The sequence below is a fragment of the Abramis brama genome, assembly GCF_963993115.1.
Source record: "Abramis brama genome assembly, chromosome: 9".
Taxonomy (NCBI): Eukaryota; Metazoa; Chordata; class Actinopteri; order Cypriniformes; family Leuciscidae; genus Abramis; species Abramis brama.
This window is the reverse complement of record NC_139971.1, coordinates 35383797-35405808: the sequence shown is the minus strand read 5'-3', so window position 1 is coordinate 35405808 and position 22012 is coordinate 35383797. Positions and strand designations below refer to the sequence as shown.

General features: G+C 36.2%; 3 protein-coding genes across 3 annotated transcripts; 1 reads left to right on the top strand and 2 right to left on the bottom strand.

Annotated features, from left to right (window-relative positions):
* The first annotated feature begins 2912 nt into the window (after positions 1 to 2912).
* LOC311089168 (apoptosis facilitator Bcl-2-like protein 14) lies at positions 2913 to 5567 on the top strand. Its single transcript, XM_084123656.1, has 6 exons — positions 2913 to 2999; positions 3209 to 3363; positions 3482 to 3571; positions 3695 to 3762; positions 3860 to 4123; positions 4281 to 5567. The coding sequence occupies exons 2-6, from the start codon at positions 3231 to 3233 to the stop codon at positions 4314 to 4316; spliced, it is 591 nt and encodes a 196-aa protein (XP_083979782.1). The 5' UTR covers positions 2913 to 2999; positions 3209 to 3230; the 3' UTR covers positions 4317 to 5567.
* tph2 (tryptophan hydroxylase 2 (tryptophan 5-monooxygenase)) lies at positions 4544 to 9929 on the bottom strand. The gene is made up of 11 exons (XM_084123655.1): positions 9588 to 9929; positions 8987 to 9130; positions 8658 to 8841; positions 8444 to 8583; positions 7882 to 7949; positions 6796 to 6992; positions 6578 to 6713; positions 6361 to 6487; positions 5932 to 6027; positions 5703 to 5836; positions 4544 to 5529 (listed from the first exon to the last, which is right to left on the bottom strand). Exons 1-11 carry the CDS (start codon positions 9822 to 9824, stop codon positions 5355 to 5357), a joined length of 1638 nt encoding a protein of 545 aa, XP_083979781.1. The 5' UTR covers positions 9825 to 9929; the 3' UTR covers positions 4544 to 5354.
* Positions 9930 to 11094: 1165 nt separating this feature from the next.
* On the bottom strand, positions 11095 to 21784 carry tbc1d15 (TBC1 domain family, member 15). The gene is made up of 17 exons (XM_084123654.1): positions 21709 to 21784; positions 20657 to 20752; positions 19930 to 20001; positions 19640 to 19781; positions 19224 to 19428; positions 17215 to 17317; positions 16905 to 17102; positions 16645 to 16773; positions 15661 to 15764; positions 15473 to 15567; positions 15231 to 15347; positions 14887 to 14987; positions 12702 to 12801; positions 12504 to 12601; positions 12226 to 12342; positions 11791 to 11877; positions 11095 to 11666 (listed from the first exon to the last, which is right to left on the bottom strand). Exons 1-17 carry the CDS (start codon positions 21730 to 21732, stop codon positions 11460 to 11462), a joined length of 1995 nt encoding a protein of 664 aa, XP_083979780.1. The 5' UTR covers positions 21733 to 21784; the 3' UTR covers positions 11095 to 11459.
* Between the last annotated feature and the right edge of the window lie 228 nt (positions 21785 to 22012).

Sequence of the window (22012 nt, the reverse complement as noted above, 5' to 3'; positions counted from 1 at the left end):
TATACATTTAAATATATATATTTATTATTTGTGTGTGTGTCTATAGACATTCAAAAATTTGGGTTCAGTAAGATTTTTTATGAAAGAAATCATTACTTTTATTCAGGAAGGATGCCTTACATTGATCTAATTAAATTGTTTAGAATGATTTCTGAAGGATCATGTGATACTGAAGACTTGAGTTCATTTTAAAATATATAAAAATTGAAAACAGTTATTTAACAATATTTCACAATATTACTGTTTTTAGATGAGAGTTTAAATGCATTTTTGCAATATATTTGCCTTGTTTTTGTAATTCAAGCAATTTTTTGTGTTTCTCTAAGTGCTCAATCAACATGACAAACAACATATCAAATGAAACCAGTACACACACAATCTACAGTAATACAAGCAATCTTCCGTTGTTGTTTCTTACCATTGTGGATAAGTGCAATGAAAAAGATTATTCCCGTGTTCGCTTGCCACTGGAAATCTTCACTCTCGTGGTGGGTCTCCCAACTAATTTGGCTCTACTATGGCTGCTGGTGAGGGGTGGGAAAGCTTTGTCACCTTCTGAAGTTTCGGGGCTCAATCTTGCCGTGCTGAACATACTCTACTGTGTCAGTCTTCCTCTTTTTATGTACAATTCTCTGAGTCAACCCACTGGAACGCTTATCATAGTTTCTGAGGCCATCTCTATCCTCAACATAATCGGCTGTCCTCTCCTCTTGACCAGTATGTGTGTGGAGCGCTACTTTGCCGCAGCACATGCAGTCCTCTACATGAAACTAGGGAGTAAATGGGAGCATCGTGTTTTCTGCTCGGCTGTAATCTGGATCTTAACTTTAGGCATTGCAATGATTACCTACCAAGAAAGGCTCCCTAAAATAGCTGTGTACTTGTCAATCATCCTTGATGTTGTCTTACTGATAATGCTTGCATGTCTAATGGGCATTGTGTGTGCACTCTCCAAAAAAGGTCCAGGTGAAGGGCAAACTGGTGGAAGAGGTGGCTCATCCATAAAAAACAGAGCACTTAAGAACACCTTATTGATTCTAATCCCAACGGCTGTAATCTACGCACCTGTCCTGGCTATAGCCCCTTACGTGAGCACACTTGAGGATGGAGATAAAGAAGTTAGTGACTCAGACTGTTTGATCTTGACTCTGATGAATGCCTTTCCCAGACTCGGGACCTGTATCGGGCCTGTGTTTTACATGTCCCGTGCAAACCAACTACCCTGCTGGAAGAAGATTGCTGAAAAAGAACTAACAACTACTCAAGAGCAACAGCATCCCAAGTGAAGTTTCATTTATGACTTATTCATCTGATATATGACATGGAGACATAAAAAATCCCTCCTGAAAATTATTTATAAAATGATTAACTAAATTATTGAATCTTTTATTACTGTAAATTGCTTGTGGCTTTTAGTTACTACTGATATAAAAATGTATAAACATGATTACGTAAAATGATTATTAGTCGATAATATTCAGAATATTGTTACTTGGTGACAATAAAAATCTTACTGTCCTTTTGTTTTTCATAGAAACCTTTTTGCAATTAATTAGTCTAGGCTACTTTTTCCTTTGTATTAGTAGTAAGGTTGTTAGTAAATGCAATTTTATTTTAATTTATAATAATCATATGCACTACTTTACCAACAAGACCAGGCAATGTAGCGTTTGTGGGAAATAAACGAATAAAGAATACCAGTCACAGCAGCAATCGTTCTCCCCTCCACCATGTTTAAAGTTTGTGGCCCGCCCGTCTTGGGAACTTGGATATCAAAATTATCCCCGAGCTTCCCAGTGGTAAATATGACTTGAGAGGGCTTTCATACCCAATTTTTAACTAGGAAACTCGTATTTACGATAATTCCGAAAGCACATGAAGGCAGCATTAGATCCGTGCATTAGGTCTTAAAGTGACAGCAGCCTAATATTCCTGCTGCTGTCTGTCATTAATGTTAATCAAACAACAAAAGACAAAGAGAAAATCAACAATGATCTTGCATGCCCCTCAGCAAATGTGCAGATGCCATAAAATGTAATATTTAGTATATGATGTATAATATTTATAAATGTTCATTTATTGTGGGCCTGTATTAGCCTCATTTGAAGCATATTGTATGTATTGTATAACAGTGAAAATAGCCTGTATTTGACCAAAATTCCAGAATAGTCAGCAAGCTGACTTTGGATAGCGAGGTGAATGTTTAAATGGTTGTCAATGAATAGGGACGCTTAATATAATTTTGGCTTTAATAATTTTTTACCAATTAATAGGGAAGAATAAACCTGGTGTCCTCCATGGTTCCTGTTTTTTTTCTGACAACAAAGCATTTGAATGCAACAAGATAATCTCAATTTAAGAAGTGGGAAGTGGGAAATTTCTGATAGCACGTGAAAGCATAATTTACTGACACACTGACAGTACCAAGATGCCTTGTTTGTTTCTATGGGCTGCCTTCACGTGCTATTGGACATTTCCTTCTTCCCACTTCTGAAGTCGTGATTACGAGCTTGTTGTCAGATAGAACAGGAACCATGGAGGAAATACCGGTTGACCTACATGCTCTAAATTCATTCTGGCAGTCACCTCTTTATTATTTTCGTTAGTTTTAAGGATTTACAAATACCACCACCAAGGGTTCTTGTAAAGGTTCAATATGATTTAAATGTTAAATAAAAACATGGACATTTTTTCCAGACAGCTTTCTTATTTTTCAAACTCGAACTTCTACCTTTTACAACATGGGGTTATTTCTCCCATAAACATTTATGCTAAATTTAGCTCGAATTTATAATATTGAAGACATGTAATTAAAATCGAACAAAATATTTTCAGGACAGTTGAAAGCTGTGCATGATACGATCCCTAATAATAAATCTGGAGACAACTTCACAAAAATGAAAGCAGCAAAACGTCCGTATACGTCACAAGGAAACTGGTGTTCGTGACGTGTTTACGACGTACGACTCCAACACACTCCGGAGGACAGAAGTTTCCCGGTCAGTTTTGTTGTGTATTTTCTGTTAAGATATGATTGAGACCACATTGCTTTGACATTCATTCGGCAGATTATATGCTGTCCGATAAGTTATGTGCATTTTTCATTCAGATTTAATGTTAGAGTAGGCTAACTATGATCACTGACGTCGTGTAAAGTTTCAGCTGTAGCTTTATAACGTTAACTCCTTACATCTCTTTATCCAAACAGCAAAAGTCAGTGTTTGTTTTACATGATGGAAGGTGATTCACCTTCAATAACACGTAGCGATGAATATCTACTGCTTGAAACATACTGCCAGAAGAGAAAGCCAAGCACCAGCCTGGGGCGAAGTGTCTGTATGTACAGTATGGGGACACAAACAGGTCAGACCAGAGAGAGATACTGTACTTGATAACTTTGTTTCTCTTTCAGAGATTCTTATAACATGTATTGTCATTTGAATGACATTGTCTGTATTTAAAAAAAAAAAAAAAAAAACAGGTGGTGAGAAATATGGAAATGTGGCTGAAAAACTGACCCGGATTGTAGACAGCGGACTTCTTGTTGACGATGGAATAGAGGCAGATTCTGGTAAAGTGTAGGCTACTATTATACACATTCACTTCTTACATCGCCATACAAGTCATCGAAATATAATCTTGCATAACACTATTAATTATCTGTAATTGTGCTATGTCCTTGTTTTTATAAAAGTAAGCACGGATGTTATACAGCAGATTGTCGACTTGCTGAAGAAATCAGGGGATGACTTAAATGAGAAGGTAATCATCATTATCTCTTTATAGTCTGTAGTCTAACTGTTCAGTTTGTAGTTATAAAATCTTGTTACGTTCTTAAATGTCCCATTTGCCTTCTCAGATTGAGAAGAACCATGTGCTTTTAGGATACCTGCAGAGTACTTTCTCTTACGACTTTTTTGAAAAACTGACCACAGCCTTCATCGAAAGTGTGGTACCAGAATTTTATCAGAGCAGAAACAAACATGAGCAGATCGCCCTGACCTTTGAGGTCACCAGCAGACTCCGAGCCCTGGACCTTCACCCCATGAACAGGGTCATGGGATTCGGAGCTCAGTACCTGCAAAAGAACTTCACTCCCTGGGTTAAACAGCACGGTGGTTGGGTGAGTTTATGCACTATTTACATTTAATTACAATTTCCACAAAGCCTATTGTTGAAAAGTATTGTTACAAATAAACAAGTTTACTAGAAATGAATGCAGCTTAAATAATTACAATAACGTGCAATATACTAAATACGTCACATCTTATTCACTATAGGAGAAAGCCTTTGATGACAATGACGAGGTCCATTGACAAGATCGACTGTGAAATGGATTGCTATTAGTGATCTATGAGTTATATGATAAAATATGAATGATTTTTTGTTTACTTTTTATATTTAAATGTGTATATTCTCAGTATTGTACTTGCTGACTATGTACTTGCAAATTACTAAACTTTTAATGTAAAATAACATTGTGGTAGTGAATTAAATGTGTCCTAACACATTGCTGCACACTTTTAAAATGCAAACCAAAATATAATGCTAAAATATAATGCTTTATTGATTGAGAAGTTTGCTTTGTTGGCAACAAATAAAGCAAGCACCACAAACATACAAATACAGTATGGCATTGGAATCAGAACAGTGCTTAGTTATTTTTTTTTTTCAGTATCAACTTCATTCACTTGCTGTATGCAGCAAAATGAAGTTTAAATGAAATGCAAATCTGTTATAATTCTGTCTTAAGCACAACATTAGGCACAAAGAGGCAAAGACGAGATGAATACTAAATCTGTTCATTTTCTTTGTCGTTCCTTTAGTGTTTTAATACATTGTAGCAATGATCAGTTTTAATTGCTATATGATGACTATGGTTGCAATATTTCACACCTTAAAGGAATAATTCACTTAAAAATGAAAATTCTGTCATCATTTACTCACCCTCAAGTTGTTTCAAACCTGTATGAATTTCTTTCTTCTGATGAACACATGGAAAGATTGATGGACCCCATTGACTTTCATAGTAGGGGAAAAAAATACTATGGAAGTCAATGGGGTCCATTAACTGTTTGGTTACAGACATTCTTTAAAGTATCTTCTTTTGTGTTCAGCAGAAGAAAAAATTCATACAGGTTTGAAACAACTTGAGGGTGAGTAAAATAATTTTTAAGTTAACTATTCCTTTAATTTACGTGACATATATCCTTATGACAAGGCAAGACTAATGGATGTTTAGCCCAGATAAATCAACATCACTGCAAATGTTACAGTATTAATGTAAATTGAATTTAATCATGTAAATCAGTTGTATTTGTATTCTACAATGAAGCACTGGTGACGCTGTTTGTCTAGATACCAAGGTATGTGTTCATTTTCCCCAAGGCATCACAGACAGTGGTCAGGTCGCTGCGTAGATCTTGAACCACGTTCTCGATGCTCCTGGTGTCCTTCAATAAATCAATGCTCTGGGTGTATGGGTTGTAGTAGACCGAAAAAGGCCTCTTTATTGTTTTAGCAAATTCCCTGTTTAGAAGGAAAGAATTATTAAATTGATACATGTATGACATACGTTTATGTGATTAAATTGACAGAGCAAATGTGTCTCTTTTATACAGATGAAGTCTGTTAATAGAGTTTTAGATTGTTGTAAGATTTTCATGTAATTTTGTTCATGACTGAGTGGATATATATTCTACCTCATTTTCTCTTTTGCTTCTTCAAAACTCTCAGAGACAAAATAAACATCTTGAAATGTTGTAATGAGGCACTCCTGGTAGCATGTGGTTTTGGGATCAAACATCTTCACTTTTGCTTTTTCAGAAAGCGCATGCTGCATAATCAAAGAGGATTATACATTTAGTTAACTATTAACTTGACATCTGAATACTTGACGTGTTTATGTATGGTTAACGAAGGGCTTCTTACCCTTAACTCTCCAATAGAAGACAGTAGACCTGCTCCATATGCCCTTAACTGACCATCCTGTTTGCACAGCCCAAACTCAATTGTGAAGAAATAGCACTGGAAAAAAAGCACAGTGGTTTATTGCATAATAAACATGTTGTCTTGCATATTTCAAAGGTTTGGAAGCAAGATCATCAGACCCTTATGAGATGTACACACTCATATTGAGACTTCCAAAAACTTTATACCCAGATCTGATTGTGTCTCAAAGTCTGCCATACAGAGCCACTGATATGATTTCAATGCAAATGCATGCGACTCAACACCATAGATCAAACTTTACGCCATGAAAAAACCTCAGTGACCTTTTTATTTCCGTATCTAGTTAGGAACCTGCCAGTCAAGTTCCGTATGACATTTAAGAATTCAATAAGCTGTTGTCACACTTACTGTTGCCAGCTTCTGCACATCCTCATCTGAAGAGCCTAGAGATGCAAGGCCAATCTCCTGAGAAAACTGAGCAAACTTGGGATCGGCCAGGAGTGGTACATGACCCAGAAGTTCATGACAGGTGTCTCTGAGGACATGAAAACAGTTAACAGGTTAGAAGTGACAAGAAAAATTAAGTTTTCGACACACAAAATAAAAGTATGGGGCTTTTGCTCACGGTTCTGGAGTGTAGAGCGGGTCTGTGCTGTGACGTATATACTGAGTGCAATTAAACACTCGATAAGCCAGGCCGGCCAGGAAGTCTCGTGGTGACAGATATCCAGCCACAGGCCGTACGGTAAACCCTGACCTCTCTGCAAAGGCCACAACCCAAACCACCACATTAAAGAGAGTTGACTTTCTTTGTCATAGAATGAGTGGAATTAATAATTTTACCTCGTAAGAACAGAGACACGTCTTCCAGCTGTGGGATGTTGTCCTCTCTGTACCCACAATGCTTTGTGAGAAGAGGGAGGTTTTTCAAGTACTCGCGGCAGGCATGAGTTGGATAGAGTTTTGTAAGTTCTCTGAAAACAACTCCCCATGTCTTCACTTCCTCTGGTGTGTACTCTATTTGTGGGATAGGCTGCCCACTGTTACACAAAAGACATTCGGATTCATTTTAAGCAAGAAAAGGGAAACAAATTGACTGTAATTTCAGTTAGTCAACTACTACTCCATTTATGTAATTGTACACTGCCCGGCTGTTTGGATTTAAATAGACAAATGCTTAAGAGTCTATGACTGGATATGTTTGGTAATAGTTCTTCTAACCCTAATTGATGAAATGTGTAGCTTTTCATTTCTTAAACAACCATGTAGGAAAACGCATAATGGCCATAATCCAGGATGACAATGTCAAGATTCATCAGGCTCAAATTGTGAAAGAATGGTTGGGAGTGAGCATGAAGAATCATTTTCACACATGAATTGGTACCTCTGAGTCCAGACCAAGATCTTGACCAAAAATTGATGCACCTCTTGATGGAAATAAATGTTGTGATGTTATTGGTCAAGATCTTATATTGACGATGCAAGAATCAAGCAGTCTGACTCCAGCACATCCAAAAGACTTTCAATGAATTTAAGGTCTGGACTCCAATTCTGGAGGTCCAATTCATGAGTGAAAAGGATTCTTCATGCACCCTCCCAACCATTCTTTCACAATTTGAGCCTGATGAATCTTGGTTTTGTCATCCTGGAATATGGCCATGGTGTGTCTTCCTAAGAAATGAAAAGCTACACACTCCATCAATTAGGGTTAGTAGAATTGTTGCCAAACTAATCCCTGCAATAATGATCCAATCATTGATTCTTAAGCTTTGCCTATTTAAATCCAAACAGCAACTTTTTTTTTGTCCGGGCAGTGTATTATGCATCTATTTTTAGTGTTGTTATTGCCATGCTCTAATAATTGAGCTTCAAGAACCCAATAGCAAAATCAACTACAAAAGAATATAAACTATTATAATCTATACTAACAATTTATAGTTCATTGCAACCTCCACAAAGTACTTCCTCCTCTGCCGATACACCTTGTCTTTGAATCCCTGCAATAGAGAACAGAGAATAACTTTACTAAAAGGTTCAATTTGTTAACATTATTTAAAGTCGGCATGAAACGGAAGTTGCGATAGTCTTTTCTTCCCTATTATTATGTATATCCAAGTGAAACTGCTTCTTAAACAAAACAAAAAATTAGGGCGGGACTTGATTTTGTCCATCGGACTTTGATTGGATCATGGGAGTGACAGATTGTCCCGCCCTCACGCCGAAAAACGCGTCATCAGCGAAGAGGTGTCGTTTGAGGGCACATGATTAAGAAAAAAAAAGATGTGCACAGATAAATAATTTATAATAAACACTGTAATGTTCAATAAAAAATTATAAATATACTATTATTCATTGTTAACCCATGTTAATCAACTTTAAATATTAACGTATTAGTCTATCTAGAAATTCACATTAACCAGAATTAATTAATGCTGTAAAAGTATTGTTCACTCCACCATGGGGCTACTAAACATTTAACAGATTTACTTACCGGATGGTCAGCATCCAGTTCTGAGCCGTACATTAGCACTCTATGCGAACATTGGTCCAGCTCTGAGATCTTTTGGGGAAACCATGGTATTCCTTCTCCATCTGCCAATCCTCCCAAAACACACACACAGTCCAAACAGTCTGGAATAAAGAGACAGATGAATCAGTAGCAATATCACACTGTTACACTGGCAATTCTTTCACAGAGAACTTACCGGTCTCTGCAGACCACACTTGTTGAGGTGTGTTATATGAGACAATGTTGACGTGGTCTTTCAGGTGCTGCACCAGCTCATTGAACTCTTTTTTTGTGCAGTTGCACTCTGCATATATCTCCACCTCATTGGTGGCTCTCTTGGATCTGCGAGACTCAATGTGGGCCAAATTCACATGTTTCTCCTTTAAACATACAGCAAACAGAACAGCAGGATGTCACTTTGGTCTTAATCAAAACGTATTATTATTACACAAGTACTATGCATAAGGTTCCCTTATTAAAGTGTACTATTAATCTACCCCACCAAAGGATGAGGTGTTTACTAACCTGAAAGAGTCTTAGCGCTTTCACCAGGCAGCCCACTTCATTCTTCAGAGAGAAAATCACTGCTAATTTCCCAAGGTCATAGGTGGATTTCTGTTCCTCTTTGTCAGGTCTTTCATCTATCCGATTAAAGGATGTCCTGCGGAGCTGCTTGGAGGTGTTGTTTAGTGAATATAAAACTCTTAAGATGCAGAAATGGGTTAAGATAAAAGCTTTTTTTTTTTTTTAAGTAGTTTAAATTACAAGAGTGGTAATTAACAAACTCAAAAGAAGAATTTACACTGAGAGACAATTTGACTGACTTCTGTTTTTTTGTCAAAATTGAATTTTGCAAGAAAACATTCAATTGGATTTGCCTCTACATCCAGAACAACCAACAGACACTAAGTTTTCCAGTGTAAATCAATGATTTATGCAAGTAACTAGTTAAAAAAAAAAAAAAAAGACTACAGCAATTTAATATTTATTTGAAAATAGATAAAAATAAATAAATGATTTTAAATTTATTTTGAAATCACGGTTCATTATAAACAAAAGGTATGGTAATTTGACTATATAAAATGTGGCGCCCAAAATAGGGTCTATCAAACTGTTCAGTACCCACCATTGAGGCTGCAAGGTGTTGTTGGTCATACATTGCTGAATCCAAAGATAGTCCTCGCCGAGCCCAGTATTTGCTGGAGAACATCATCATAGCAGGTTGCATCTTCGGAACTACATCTTGACCCCTCTTCCTAAGTAGCCCAATAGGTGATTTAGGGGCTGTCTGCGGCCCCTTCGCATTGGCTTGTAGTTCAGAGGACATAGTTACTGTCTCTTGAGATGTCTTCTTTCCCTGCATTTCCTATGGCGAAGGTACTATTGTCTCAGACGATTTTTCTTTAAGCTGTCCCTTGGAGATCACAGGGAGCACTTTGCATGTGCCACAGTACCTGACACTCCTCCCCTGTCAGTATCAGAGCTGGGATTATATACTGTGACGAATGACGTTGAGTCATTGCACAGCCTGTTGACTCTCGCACAGGGTAGGCTATCACTCATATTGGCTTTTGAGGGGATGGCTCTTCCATTAGGAAATGTCGGCTCGTCCAAGACCTGATTGAAGTGGATAAGCTCATCTCACCCTCTAGGAGAAATGAATCTAGAGCAAAGTCATCAAGATTTCAAGATTCACATAAATGAGGCTTCATTTTACAGATGTGAAGGAGAAGAGGGGGAGGACATCACCCATCATTTTTGTAAGATGTAATGCCTTTGTACAGTGTATCCTTCAGAGGCAGGATTTAGAAACATGTTCAACATAGAAAGCAAGGAAAATAAGAGCTTTAGTGAGATTAGAGCATTCATTTCCATGAAGTATGAACTTAAATGTCAGCATTATTTATGTAAACGTCACCTCCTTTGAGGTCAGATGCATATTGTTCATGGTTTTGGCAAATAAGTACGTTTGTCAGTGCACAAAATGCTGCAGGTTTTTTTTAATGAAAGGGAGCTAGAAGAGAGATAACATTACTGTCGTGAGCAGTGAGCTATCAGCCTCCTCTGAGGCAATTTCCTGTGGAACAGGAAATGAAAGAGATGGAAGTTGATTCCGTGTGTCTTTGTTGTGGGCTGTGGTTATGAGTGGATAAAATACATTTCATCATCAATCAATATTTTCACCGACTCTCCATCTCATCTGCAAATGTCATAGCAGGCCGACTGAACCAAGGCTACCGACTTTGAATAATCTCAAGCCACAGTTTTGCACTATTGCCTTTAGTTTAGCCAAGCAAATTTTCCTCATTTACTTTCACTAAGACAGTTAAATCATTTTGTTTTTGTGTGCCTTTGCAAATTGTATCTAAGGTGACTACCTAATTACAAAGTACTCTTACCTGATTAAATCTCAAGTTATGTAACACATTAACTAATGTAATATTACATAACCCAAAATGGCTCTCTTCATTGGACAAAGACATGGACAACAGCAGGTGCAATAGACATGTATGTTCAATTTTGGGTTTAGTGTTATTTAAAAAGATTTGAGTTCTAATACTGCTAAAAGAAAGAGAGAGAGAGAGAAAACAAAAACTAACCGGTCTATAACAGTTGAAATATAACTCACAAGCTAATGGAAGACAGATTTTAATTTGAATCTGAATTATTTAGGAAAAGGGCAAACTGATAAGAACAAAAAATATATATAATATTCAACAATGGATACCCCACCTCTGAAACATTGTGAAAACTCTCTCTATACAGTGAGAAGGAATGATTATTTCAATGAAAGACATTATGGTACAAGATATTACAAAAATAATGCTTTAGGATCCTTTTGGATCCTAGTTTTACATTCATATATTTTCTCTGCGATTTGTTTTTCTTTTACAATGTGGCATTTGGTAGCAAATATCTACATGACACCCAACACTGTTCATCTTGCTGGAATACAGGGGATATAAAATCTGTACTATACATCATGTAGTGTCGTACACTAGGAAATGAAGGCTACTTTGCAGCCGTTGTGTGCTGTTTCTTTTAGATGGCTGTGGCCGTTGGAGACGACGTGATCTTGTCTGTGTGAGGATCTTGGTGAGGTATGAGGTGACTCGAGTATTCCATATTCACTGGTTTCTAATGCTGCAGAGGGTTCAGTGACTGTGTTGAGGCCCAGAATCTCACTCACTGAATGGGGCAAGTCCTTAGAGGGAAAAAGAAGAGATTCAAAACTTGTATTACCGGAACAAAATAATCATTTTATAGAGATTTTGTTTTTTCATTTTACATCAAATACCCCACTATCTGCAATCATGCATATGACATACCTTACAATTCTTTATCTGCATACAGATAGATTCAGATTTGCTAAGGATTTCTTCGATGTCCAGTTTCATGGAGAGTTCATTTATATGCTGTAAAGAAAACATATCAATTGGTGAATCATTTTTCTCAAAATCTAATTTATGTATGTTGCAAGATGCAGATACATACTACTATTCAAAAGTTAAAGGTGCTCTAATTATTATCAATGTTGAAAACCGTTGTTCTGCTTACATTTTTTTGTGGAAACCATGATATATTCAGGATTTTTTGATGAATAGAAAGTTTAAAAACATTTACAGCATTTATTAAAAACTATTTTTTGAAACAAATTTCTGTATTGTCACTTTTGATCAATTTAATGCATCCTTGCTGAGTTAAAGTGTTAATTTTCAAAGAAATAAATCTTCAGAATGGTATAAGATATAGTTAAGGCTAACCTTCAGGATTTCATTGAATCCATATTTTCTGTCCATTATTTTTTGTTTCTCAGAGTCTAAAATGGCACAGCACACCAGAAGGTGAAAGTTTTGGCAAGGCAATCTGGTCCACATAACCTGAATGGGAAAATATGAATTGAAGAATATATTAAATCAAACGCCAATATAACACATAAGTATAATCAAAATGATAACAGACAGTAGCTGCAGTGTACTGAGAAACAAAGAAATGGACTGATGGCCCCAACAACAACAAAAAAAGGATAGTTATAACACACCTCCCAAAGGCGAAGGACGTCCTGAAAATGTAGCTCTCTCTTGAATCGGATCAATAACCAGCGAAAACAGAAATACAAGTACCCAGAATCCTGTGCCTCTGTGAAAACACATAAATACAGAAGTAAACACAATGCCTACTGATGGTCAACATTAATAAAAAAGACTATTTCTAATAAGTCTTCCTCTGGGTATCTTACCTAGGTAGTTCCAGAAGGCCAGATCTAGCAGACGAAGCAAAGTGCTGAGCTGAATTAGTTGGGTCTTCATCCCTTGCATCTGCTCTTCAAAGTTTTCATGCTGCCACAAACATTAGTGATAATTAAAGGGGTCCTATTATGCTTTTAAACATTTTCAACTTCCTTTAGTGTTTAATGTTGCTGTTTGAGCATGAATAAGGTCTGCAAAGTTACGAAGTCCACACCAAAAGGGTGTTTCTGAACTCCCTGAAACACCTCAATTGTAGTCTTGAGTTTTCTTCCAGGAATGCAGAGGTCACAATTTTCCTCATTTAAATAACTCATATGTGTTGAAACTTGCGGTTATGGAAAGGGGCGTGACATTTCCGCAACACGTTCGAATCGGTTGACCAATCACAACACACTGGTCCAGCCGACCAATCAAAGCACATTTAGTTTTTCAAAAGGATGGGCTTCATAGAGACCAGAACTAAACAGGGGTGCATTTCCCGAAAGCATCGTTAGCCAATTATGGTCGCAAGTACATTCATTACCAACACAGTTCAACGATTTGCCGTTTCTTGAAACGCAAACAGCATCGCAAACTTTCGTGGTTGGAACTACAGCTTTCGAGCTGCGGTTAGAAGCAGTTGACGTGGACTTTAATATACCATGCTCTTGGGCACAATGAGCAAGTTAACATCCAGTGGATTCTATATCTATCATTCTATTTAAATATACACTACCAGTCAAAGGTTTTAGATCGGTAAGATTTTTAATGTTTTTAAAAAAGTATCTTCTGCTCACCAAGGCTGCATTTATTTGATTAAAAATACAAACAAAAAGTCATATTGTGAAATATTATTACAATTTAAAACAGCTGTTTTCTATGTGAATATACAGTAAAGTGTAATTTATTCCTGTGATCAAAGCTGAATTTTCATCATCATTACTCCAGTCTTCAGTGTCACATGATCCTTCAGAAATCATTCTAATATGATGATTTAAAGCTCAAGAAACATTTATGATTATTATCAATGTTGAAAACAGTTTTTTTACATTTTTATTTCAGGATTCTTTGATGAATAGAAAGTTCAAAAGAACAGCATTTAACTGAAATAGAAAGCTTTTGTAACATTAAACACTACCGTTCAAAAGTTTGGGGTCAGTAAGAATTTTTATTTTATTTTTTGGGGAAAGAAATAAAATAAATCAATACTTTTATTCATTAAGGATGAGTTAAACTGATCAAAAGTAACAGTATTTATAATGTTAGAAAATATTCTATTTTAAATAAATGCTCTTTTGAACTTTCTATTCATCAAAGAATTTTGAACAAAAACTATTTTCAACATTGAAAATAATAATGAATGTTTTTTGAGCATAAAATCAGCATATTAGAATGATTTCTGAAGGATCATGTGATACTGAAGACTGGAGTAATGATGCTGAAAATTCAGCTTCCATCAGAGGAATAAATTACATTTTAAAATATATTAAAATAAAAAACAGTCATTTTAAATAGTCATAATATTTCACAATATTACTGTTTTTTTATCAAATAAATGTAGCCTTGGTGAGCAGAAGAGACTTCCTTTAAAATCATACCGATCTAAAACTTTTGACCAGTAGTGTATATACTACATTTTATTCTATGTATTTTGACGTGTTAACAATCATTAACGACAGTCCTATATTGTTGAACCAATGTGGTTTAAATGACAGAGGTGCGGCCATGTTACTACGGTTTCGGGAGACAATGGTGACTAGTTGGTTAGTTTCTCCGACGGTGCATCATACTGTTGTAGTTATTCAGCGTCGTACGGGAAACACACCCCAGAGCGTTACTGACAGACTGGGAAGAGAGGTGCTGCAACAATGTAAAATATGTGGGAAAATAATGTATTTTTCAAACATTCAAGCATGAAAATCTATTCTAGTAAACCCCCAAAACAAAATCAAGATTTTAAAAAAGGGCATAATAGGACCCCTCTAAAAGAAATGATCCTATAATGGCTTAATATGCAGAGACAACTAGAAGTAAACCATTTGTTGGTTGACTAATTTAGTCCATTTAAAGTGCTTGCCCACAACAGTGATAGCGTGAGGACAGAATCATGGTTTATTGACGCAGCCAAATCTTCTCACACACAGCAAACCCAAGAGTGCTAAAGAGAGATGTGCTGTAACAAACATATTTCATTACCATTTCATCCATGAAGGAAACAAAGCACCAGAAGGCATCTACTTCATTCTCCATTACAAAAAGGACGGGAGAGAGCAGGTCACTCATACCCTGCACGTACCCTGCACAGGAACAGGAAACTGGGTAAATACAAGTAATGTAAGCAATCGTAAAGCACTTAAGATTATCCATAATCTAAATAAATGACTGTGCAATTAAATCACATTGACATAAACTGAAGGATTTTCGCTGATTTGTGAAAACAAGGGATCAGCATGGGAGTCAGTAGTATACATAACAGTTGTTGATATTTTAAATCAGAGAAGTTGCACTGAACAATGATTCAAACACATGTAATCACTTACCTAAATCAAAGTCGTACATGCAGTATGTCATCAGGATGTCATGTAGTAAAATCAAGCCAGGGTTGTCCAGGCCTTCGTAAAACTTGTTATTGCGGTCGGTTCGGTTCACATCTTTTTCTAAAAAAATGTAACAACCATAAACTGAGCTTCACCCAGGTAGAGAAAAGGTGCATGGGAATATATTTCGAAAACATTTTTAAAACAACTAAAGAATAAAACTTGCAATGTAATTAAAGACATACCAATCAGGCTCCTGTAATCTCGTAACCTTGAGTTTCTTCTTTCCTGCTCCTCACTTACTGACTTCCACTGGAGCTTCATTCTGAAGTATTCATCACTGTTGAGAGAACACATGATCTTATGTATGTTTAATCTAACGAAAGAGAGCTTTAAACACATGCTGTCGGTTCTCTGAGGGAAACATGCGTACGTTTTACTCTTTTGCAGGAGCTTCCTTTCTTCATGAGTGCTGTTCCATGGAAAATAGCCAAGCAAAAACTTCCAAGCCTCTTTTCTCACTGCGTGACAAAGGCCCTGTTGAGATCAAAACAACAGAAGCCTTGATGACTTGCATCTTCTGAAACATTTATAAACATGTCTAAACAAGTGAAATGAGCTGGACAAGAGGTCACAGGAAAAATGAGACAATGCAACAGCTCATCTCAGACTCAACTCATTTTCAATCAAGTTGTTGAAATTGAAAAAAAAAAACATTTTGTGTTTAACTTTGCATTTAGCTAATGTGGAGGGTATGCCAAAAGGAAATCCACCCAAACAGATCAGATTGAGAGATTGAGGTATGTAGATTATGTAGAATATAAATATAAATGGTAAGATCTTTTTGAAAGAAATGCAAACTTTTCTTTAGCAAGGCAGTATTAAATTGATCAAAAGTGAAAGACTTACATATTTACATACAATACAACTGTTTTCGACATTGATAATATAAGAACTATTTTTACCACCAAATCAGCAGTTTAGAATGATTTCTGAAAGATCACTTGATGCTGAAGACTGGGGTAAATTTGGCTTCGCCATCACAGGATTTTTTTTTTTATTATTTTAAATTGTAACAATGTTTCACAAAATTACTGTTTTTACTGTATTTTCCATCAAACAAATGCAGCCTTGGTTTCAAAAACATTTTAAAAATCAAACAGACCCAAAACTTTTAAACAGAAGTGTACGTGACTTCCTTTATGATGCAGAACAAAACCAAATGGGTAAAACTTCAGTAACTCATGACCTAAATGTTTGCAATCCACCACAAAGGTAACAGAGAGGCCAAGGTGATAAAACCACAAGCAAAGAAACGACTGCCGAAGACATAATCGACAGACATAAGGATATCCTGTGGATCAGAAATGTAGGTACATTAATGAGTTACAGTAAGATATTCAAAGCAATATCTTACCCCTTTAAATATGACATCCTTTATGTGAGGTACATTGGTCATTCTTCCCTCTGAGTCCTGATACTTTTCCCATTCTACCATTGTTACCGGCCCCTTCCTTTGCACCTCTGGCCTCGGTCCCAGATCAAGCTGAAACAAACACACACACACATCAAATCAATTTTTCATAACAATACTTTTGCACAGGATGCCTCATGTCGGCTGTCTGTGTCCAGACTCAACTAAGTCAAAGTTAAGGCTGGAATTAGATCTGCACTTACTCTGGTGATGACTTCAAATCCAGGCTCTTCCTGCTGGTTAATCTCTAGTCCGGGAATGAGTTCTCCCAACAGATCCGCCACCTCCTCAGCAGGCCGCTGCTGACACTCTAATTCAGGCGCCCGAAATGCGTCAAAGAGGTAGTTAGTGACTTTGGAGAAGCCACCCAGCGTTGTTGTATAAGGATCTTTCTTGAATTTCTGTTTGATAGTGAAAATATTGTGAAGACAACTTATTATACATGAATATTTTTTTTATCAAAGATCAATTCATGGATGACTACTAGTACGATTCACAGTATAAACCACATACCTGAACAAAGTTATAGTTTGTATCATCCAGAAGATTCTCAAAGGACTGCGAGAAGGCTTTGTTATAAGAGCTGACAATCAAGATACTTTCATCATCGGGACACCTTTTGAAAGACCATAAATCATTTTTTTTTATTGTGCAAACAAAGATTGTGACACTATTTACATGACAAATACAAAATAATCAAAGCAAACAAACATACAAAACAGCCTATTTATTAACAGTCTATTCTGATAACTCCTGTTTGTATATGCGTGTGTGTGGAAGCATATAAACGAAGGAACATCTAGAAATGTATAACAGACATAATAGTAAAAACAAATAATAATGAAAATAATAATTTTAAGAGTACTCACAAGTATTCGACTTCTAAACATATGACATCACTGGCCATATCGCTCTGTGATTTGAATGACGACAGAGGCTGAGCCAATAAAGCCCAGCCTATGTTTCATTATGGAGTCTACGATAAGAACTTTAATAACAGCTATCTTTTCCTCAGCAGGGCTGAATTCAGCATGCTTACGGGCGGATTTAATCTGGTGTGATATTTAACGCAGGGGAGAGGAGTGCCTTCCTGTCCCTTTCATAAAGCCTTAACTCTAAACGAACAGCTGCTGTTCGACCTTACATGAATCACGCTCACGGCCTCTTGCCACAGAACACATGCAAGACTTCCTCAAAGGTGCGGAGATATTCCATCTCGTTTGCATGCAGATTGGGTTACATTTTTGATGACTTCAGTTTTAAAGGAGGAAGTGTTTGGACGAATCATTCCGATTGTGAAATGCCCGTGGTATTTAGTGAATTAAAAGGTCAGGGGTCACTTTTAAGATAAGAAAAAGAAGAATGAAAATATTAAGCCATATTCATTCAGAGGAAGACATCTGACGCTACACAGTTATGTAAAAGCCGACATGCTCATTTATGCTCTCAGAAACAAAGGGAGACATAAGCTGCAGCCCAATTTGCGTACTTGTGCACTATTCTATGCCATTTATTGTATAAATTAGGGATGCGCCAATACCTATTTTAACAAACAACTATTGGCCGATTCTGATACCGATATTTGTCACTTGCTCTCTAATTTGAAATTTAGTCATTAAAATGGATTAGTGTTTTGATCATGTTAAATTAGCAAAGTTTAAAAACACATGCATGTTTTAACTAGTGCTGTCAAATCGATTAATCACGATTAATATATATATGTGTGTATACATACTATAATTATTTTTATTTATCATATATGTCTGTGTGTGTGTGTATATGTACACACATATTTTTTTTGTGTACAAATATTTGGGTATATACCTAGCAACGACCTACAGTATACACACACACAGACATATATACAATATATATATATAAAAAATAATAATAATTAAAAATATATATATATATACACACACACACAATATATATATATATATATAGATATATATAGATATATATTTATTATGTAACCCAACTTTTATGTTAGATGCGATTAATCGATTTGACAGCACTAGTTTTAACTGATTTCAATTTATTAAAAATATATAATTAATATATATAATATAATTAAAAATATATATTTAAAATATTTTTAATGAATCAAATTTATTTTATATTTATAAAATATAACATTTCTAATATATTTTATCACATTTTCAGCTATAATCAGAGCGTAGTATTATCTGTTTATCGGATTTTACCATAGTTAAAATTATTCAATGGATCTTACCCCACAAGAAAATACATGCAGAGAAATTATTAAATAAGAGTGCAGGTTCTTATACATTATATAAGCACTGCTTATATAATGTATTCAAAACCATTTATAAAAAAAATCTGTAACTCATGACTACACTCTACTGGTCTAATGCTGTAATTAAAAAAGCATGCAAAATCATTTAGATCTTGCGCAAACAGAATGATATTGCAATAAGATATTGCACAACATTTGCTTACAGCTGAGCCAAAGATCAGGCTTGATCCATTTAAATAAAATCAACCCATACTGCACTCACTCGTTGATCTGAACTGATTTCCTCAGGCTATCCAGGAACGCTGTGCTCCCTCCCTGGTGGAAATGAATAGCTGGCAGTGCTGTGCCATCCTTCAACCGGAAAATGATGTATGACCAGCCCTCACATTTGACTGTGATAGACCTGAGGTCACACACATTAAAAGAGAAGGCCCACTTGTTCCGGTCATTTGCGTGGTTTGATCCACCTGTGACAATGCGACAATAAATAATCAGCTTGGTTACCGTTACAGATTTCCATCTGGTTTTGGAAAGAAAGGGCCATAGGCAAAATTCACTGGCTGATGCATAAGTTATCTTGCTGACATTTTCTGTTAGGTACTGGGTAAAATGAACGGTGAAAGCAATTTGATACAAAAGAAGTTGTTTTTTCAGCCACATTTGACTTAATTGTTTTACCATCTCCATGTGTGTGGGCTTTTCTCCGGAATGAGACAGCATTGATCATATCCCACTCGGTTTCATAGCTCAGCTGATGGTCGACAGGGCGATGAGGGTTGTCTTCTGAACTCTGAGTCCATTCCACCACTGAGCTGGAGTCCTTCACACAATCATACAATCAAGTTATCCTTCCTAATTCAGAAAACTATTCAGAATCCTGAATATACTAGTACAGGGCACATAAGAACTGTCTTTGAGGCATTTTAACATATATATGCAAACTCTCACAGATGAAACGGGTAACAAACCTTGCAGGCACACAGTATGTTCGAGGGATCTGTATCCTCCAGGGGTTTATATTCCACAAGGGTTTCACCATCCTACAGTTAAAGAAGAAAAAATAGATATTGGGAGAGATCGTTAGATGGCTGTGATTTTTACAGACGTTTCAAAAGGAGGTAGTTCGGACTTCTCAGATATATATATACTACTATTGAAAAGTATGGAGTAAGTACGATGTTGTTCGAAAGAAATTAATATTTTTATTCTGCAAGGATTCACTAAATTAAACAAAAGTGACAGTAAAGATATGTATAATGTTATAAAATATTTTTAATTTTTAAACAAATGCTGTTCTTTTGAACTTCGGATATCAAAAAAATCCTGTATCACGTTTTTTTTTTTTTTAAAACTGTTTTCAACATTGATGATAGTAAGAAATGTTTCCTGAGCACCAAATCAGCATATTAGAATGATTTCTGAAGGATCATGTGACCCTGAAGACCTTTTTTTTTTTTATATTTCACAATATTACTGTTTTACTGTATTTTTGATCAAATAAATGCAGCCTTGGTAAGCATAAGTATCTTTCAAAAATACACATATATTAAAAACAAAACAGTGAAACAAGAATGTGGTATAACATCTTATGTATGTCACGTGGACCCAGTTCAGGTAAAACTTAGAGGAATCATAGCAATTCTGAAAAACACACTCGTTTAATATAGATAATATTATCAATGACAATCACCATACCTTATCAACAATCCTGAGGAACCCTGATATTAAATCCTGATCCTCAGATTCATCTTGAGATGAGTGAATGAAGATTCCCTCACGTTCAAACACCACCTACAAACACAAAGAAACATGTATTGATAAAACATTACAGTTTCATTATTATAAGCCAAACACATTATTCTCTCTAAAAATAGGCTGTTAAAAACAAACATTTCAAGATCCTGTTTCAGTACTCTGCTCCGTGCCTTTAAATGTCTTAGTCTGAGGCCTGAACTGAAGGAACGGACCGCTCTTCTCATACTGACATAAACAATGTTCTTGAATACTCCCCAACAATAAATGGCATTGATCATTGTAAAAATAGAAATTACACTGGGAAAACAACCATGGAATAACCTGGAACTATGTGTAATGTTCATGTCTCCTATATTCTCATACTGAATTTGTGTGGTAGTGGTAGGTAGCTGTAAGTGTATATATCAAAACATCATGGTGGCCAAGGTACTTGCTAATGCATGTGTAACAGACACGAGAAAACGCCACACACGAAAATGAGATTATGTAGTGCCAATAAATAGTTAATAAATAGAAAAAAACATTCATATGTAAAGCTAGTTTCCTTATGGCTTGAATTTCCCGGAATCAGCTGATAAACAATCAGTCATCAAGCTCAAAACATCTACATAAACCTGCCAGACAGCTCATGACTCAACACTAGTTAAAGTACAAACACAACTCTGATTGTTTGTTTTTAGAGTCCAGACGCCCCGAATACGTTCGATATTGCAGTTGTGCTGCTATTGGCAACGGAAACGCTACTTCTAACGTCCGTGTTTTTTGCAGTTTGATCAGCTGTGTGTCAGTGGGTTTGGCAGCTAGCAGCCAGGCTAACTGTTGCTAAACACAGCAGTTTCCCAGACCAGTGTATCATCTATTTCCCAGCACCGACAGTTCAAAAAGCAAGTCAAACAGAATATCTACACCACAACCCACGGAAAAAGATCGGTAAAATGGAGCTATTTGTCGTTTTGACCGTGTATTGACTTAAAAAGCAGCATGCTCAGTACCTTGGGAGGAGTTGTGGCCGCCATGTCGACTGCTAAATCGACGACATACGTAGCATCGCTCACGTGCCTGTCAGCGATCCACAACAACTCTGACGAGTCATTTTCCGCATGGCCAACGCCGCGCATGCGCACTGACATATTTTTTTTATTGAATTTTCAAGTTATAAAACGTATACATCCATGTATGCATACTATTCGAATAGATATATCTCTTACATCTTACAAAAAAACAGTCATATAACTATTACATCAATTATCTTTTTCAACAACAGCTTTTCTTTTTTTTGTTAATCTTTAAAGAAAA

What these genes read in the sequence shown, in the direction of transcription:
- LOC311089168 (XM_084123656.1), top strand. Translation starts at nt 3,231, where the DNA reads ATGATGGAAGGTGATTCACCTTCAATAACACGTAGCGATGAATATCTA. An exon ending in CAGTATGGGGACACAAACAG is followed by an intron (nt 3,364 to 3,481) that starts GTCAGACCAGAG and finishes AAAAAAAAACAG; the next exon opens with GTGGTGAGAAATATGGAAAT. An exon ending in TGGAATAGAGGCAGATTCTG is followed by an intron (nt 3,572 to 3,694) that starts GTAAAGTGTAGG and finishes TTTTTATAAAAG; the next exon opens with TAAGCACGGATGTTATACAG.
- tph2 (XM_084123655.1), bottom strand. Translation starts at nt 9,824, where the DNA reads ATGCAGGGAAAGAAGACATCTCAAGAGACAGTAACTATGTCCTCTGAA. An exon ending in GTTGCAATGAACTATAAATT is followed by an intron (nt 6,993 to 7,881) that starts GTTAGTATAGAT and finishes TTTGTGTAACAG; the next exon opens with TGGGCAGCCTATCCCACAAA. An exon ending in CCGCTCTACACTCCAGAACC is followed by an intron (nt 6,488 to 6,577) that starts GTGAGCAAAAGC and finishes TCATGTCCTCAG; the next exon opens with AGACACCTGTCATGAACTTC.
- tbc1d15 (XM_084123654.1), bottom strand. Translation starts at nt 21,732, where the DNA reads ATGGCGGCCACAACTCCTCCCAAG. An exon ending in CAAACTATAACTTTGTTCAG is followed by an intron (nt 17,103 to 17,214) that starts GTATGTGGTTTA and finishes ACTATCAAACAG; the next exon opens with AAATTCAAGAAAGATCCTTA. An exon ending in CTCCTGCAAAAGAGTAAAAC is followed by an intron (nt 15,568 to 15,660) that starts GTACGCATGTTT and finishes TTCTCTCAACAG; the next exon opens with TGATGAATACTTCAGAATGA.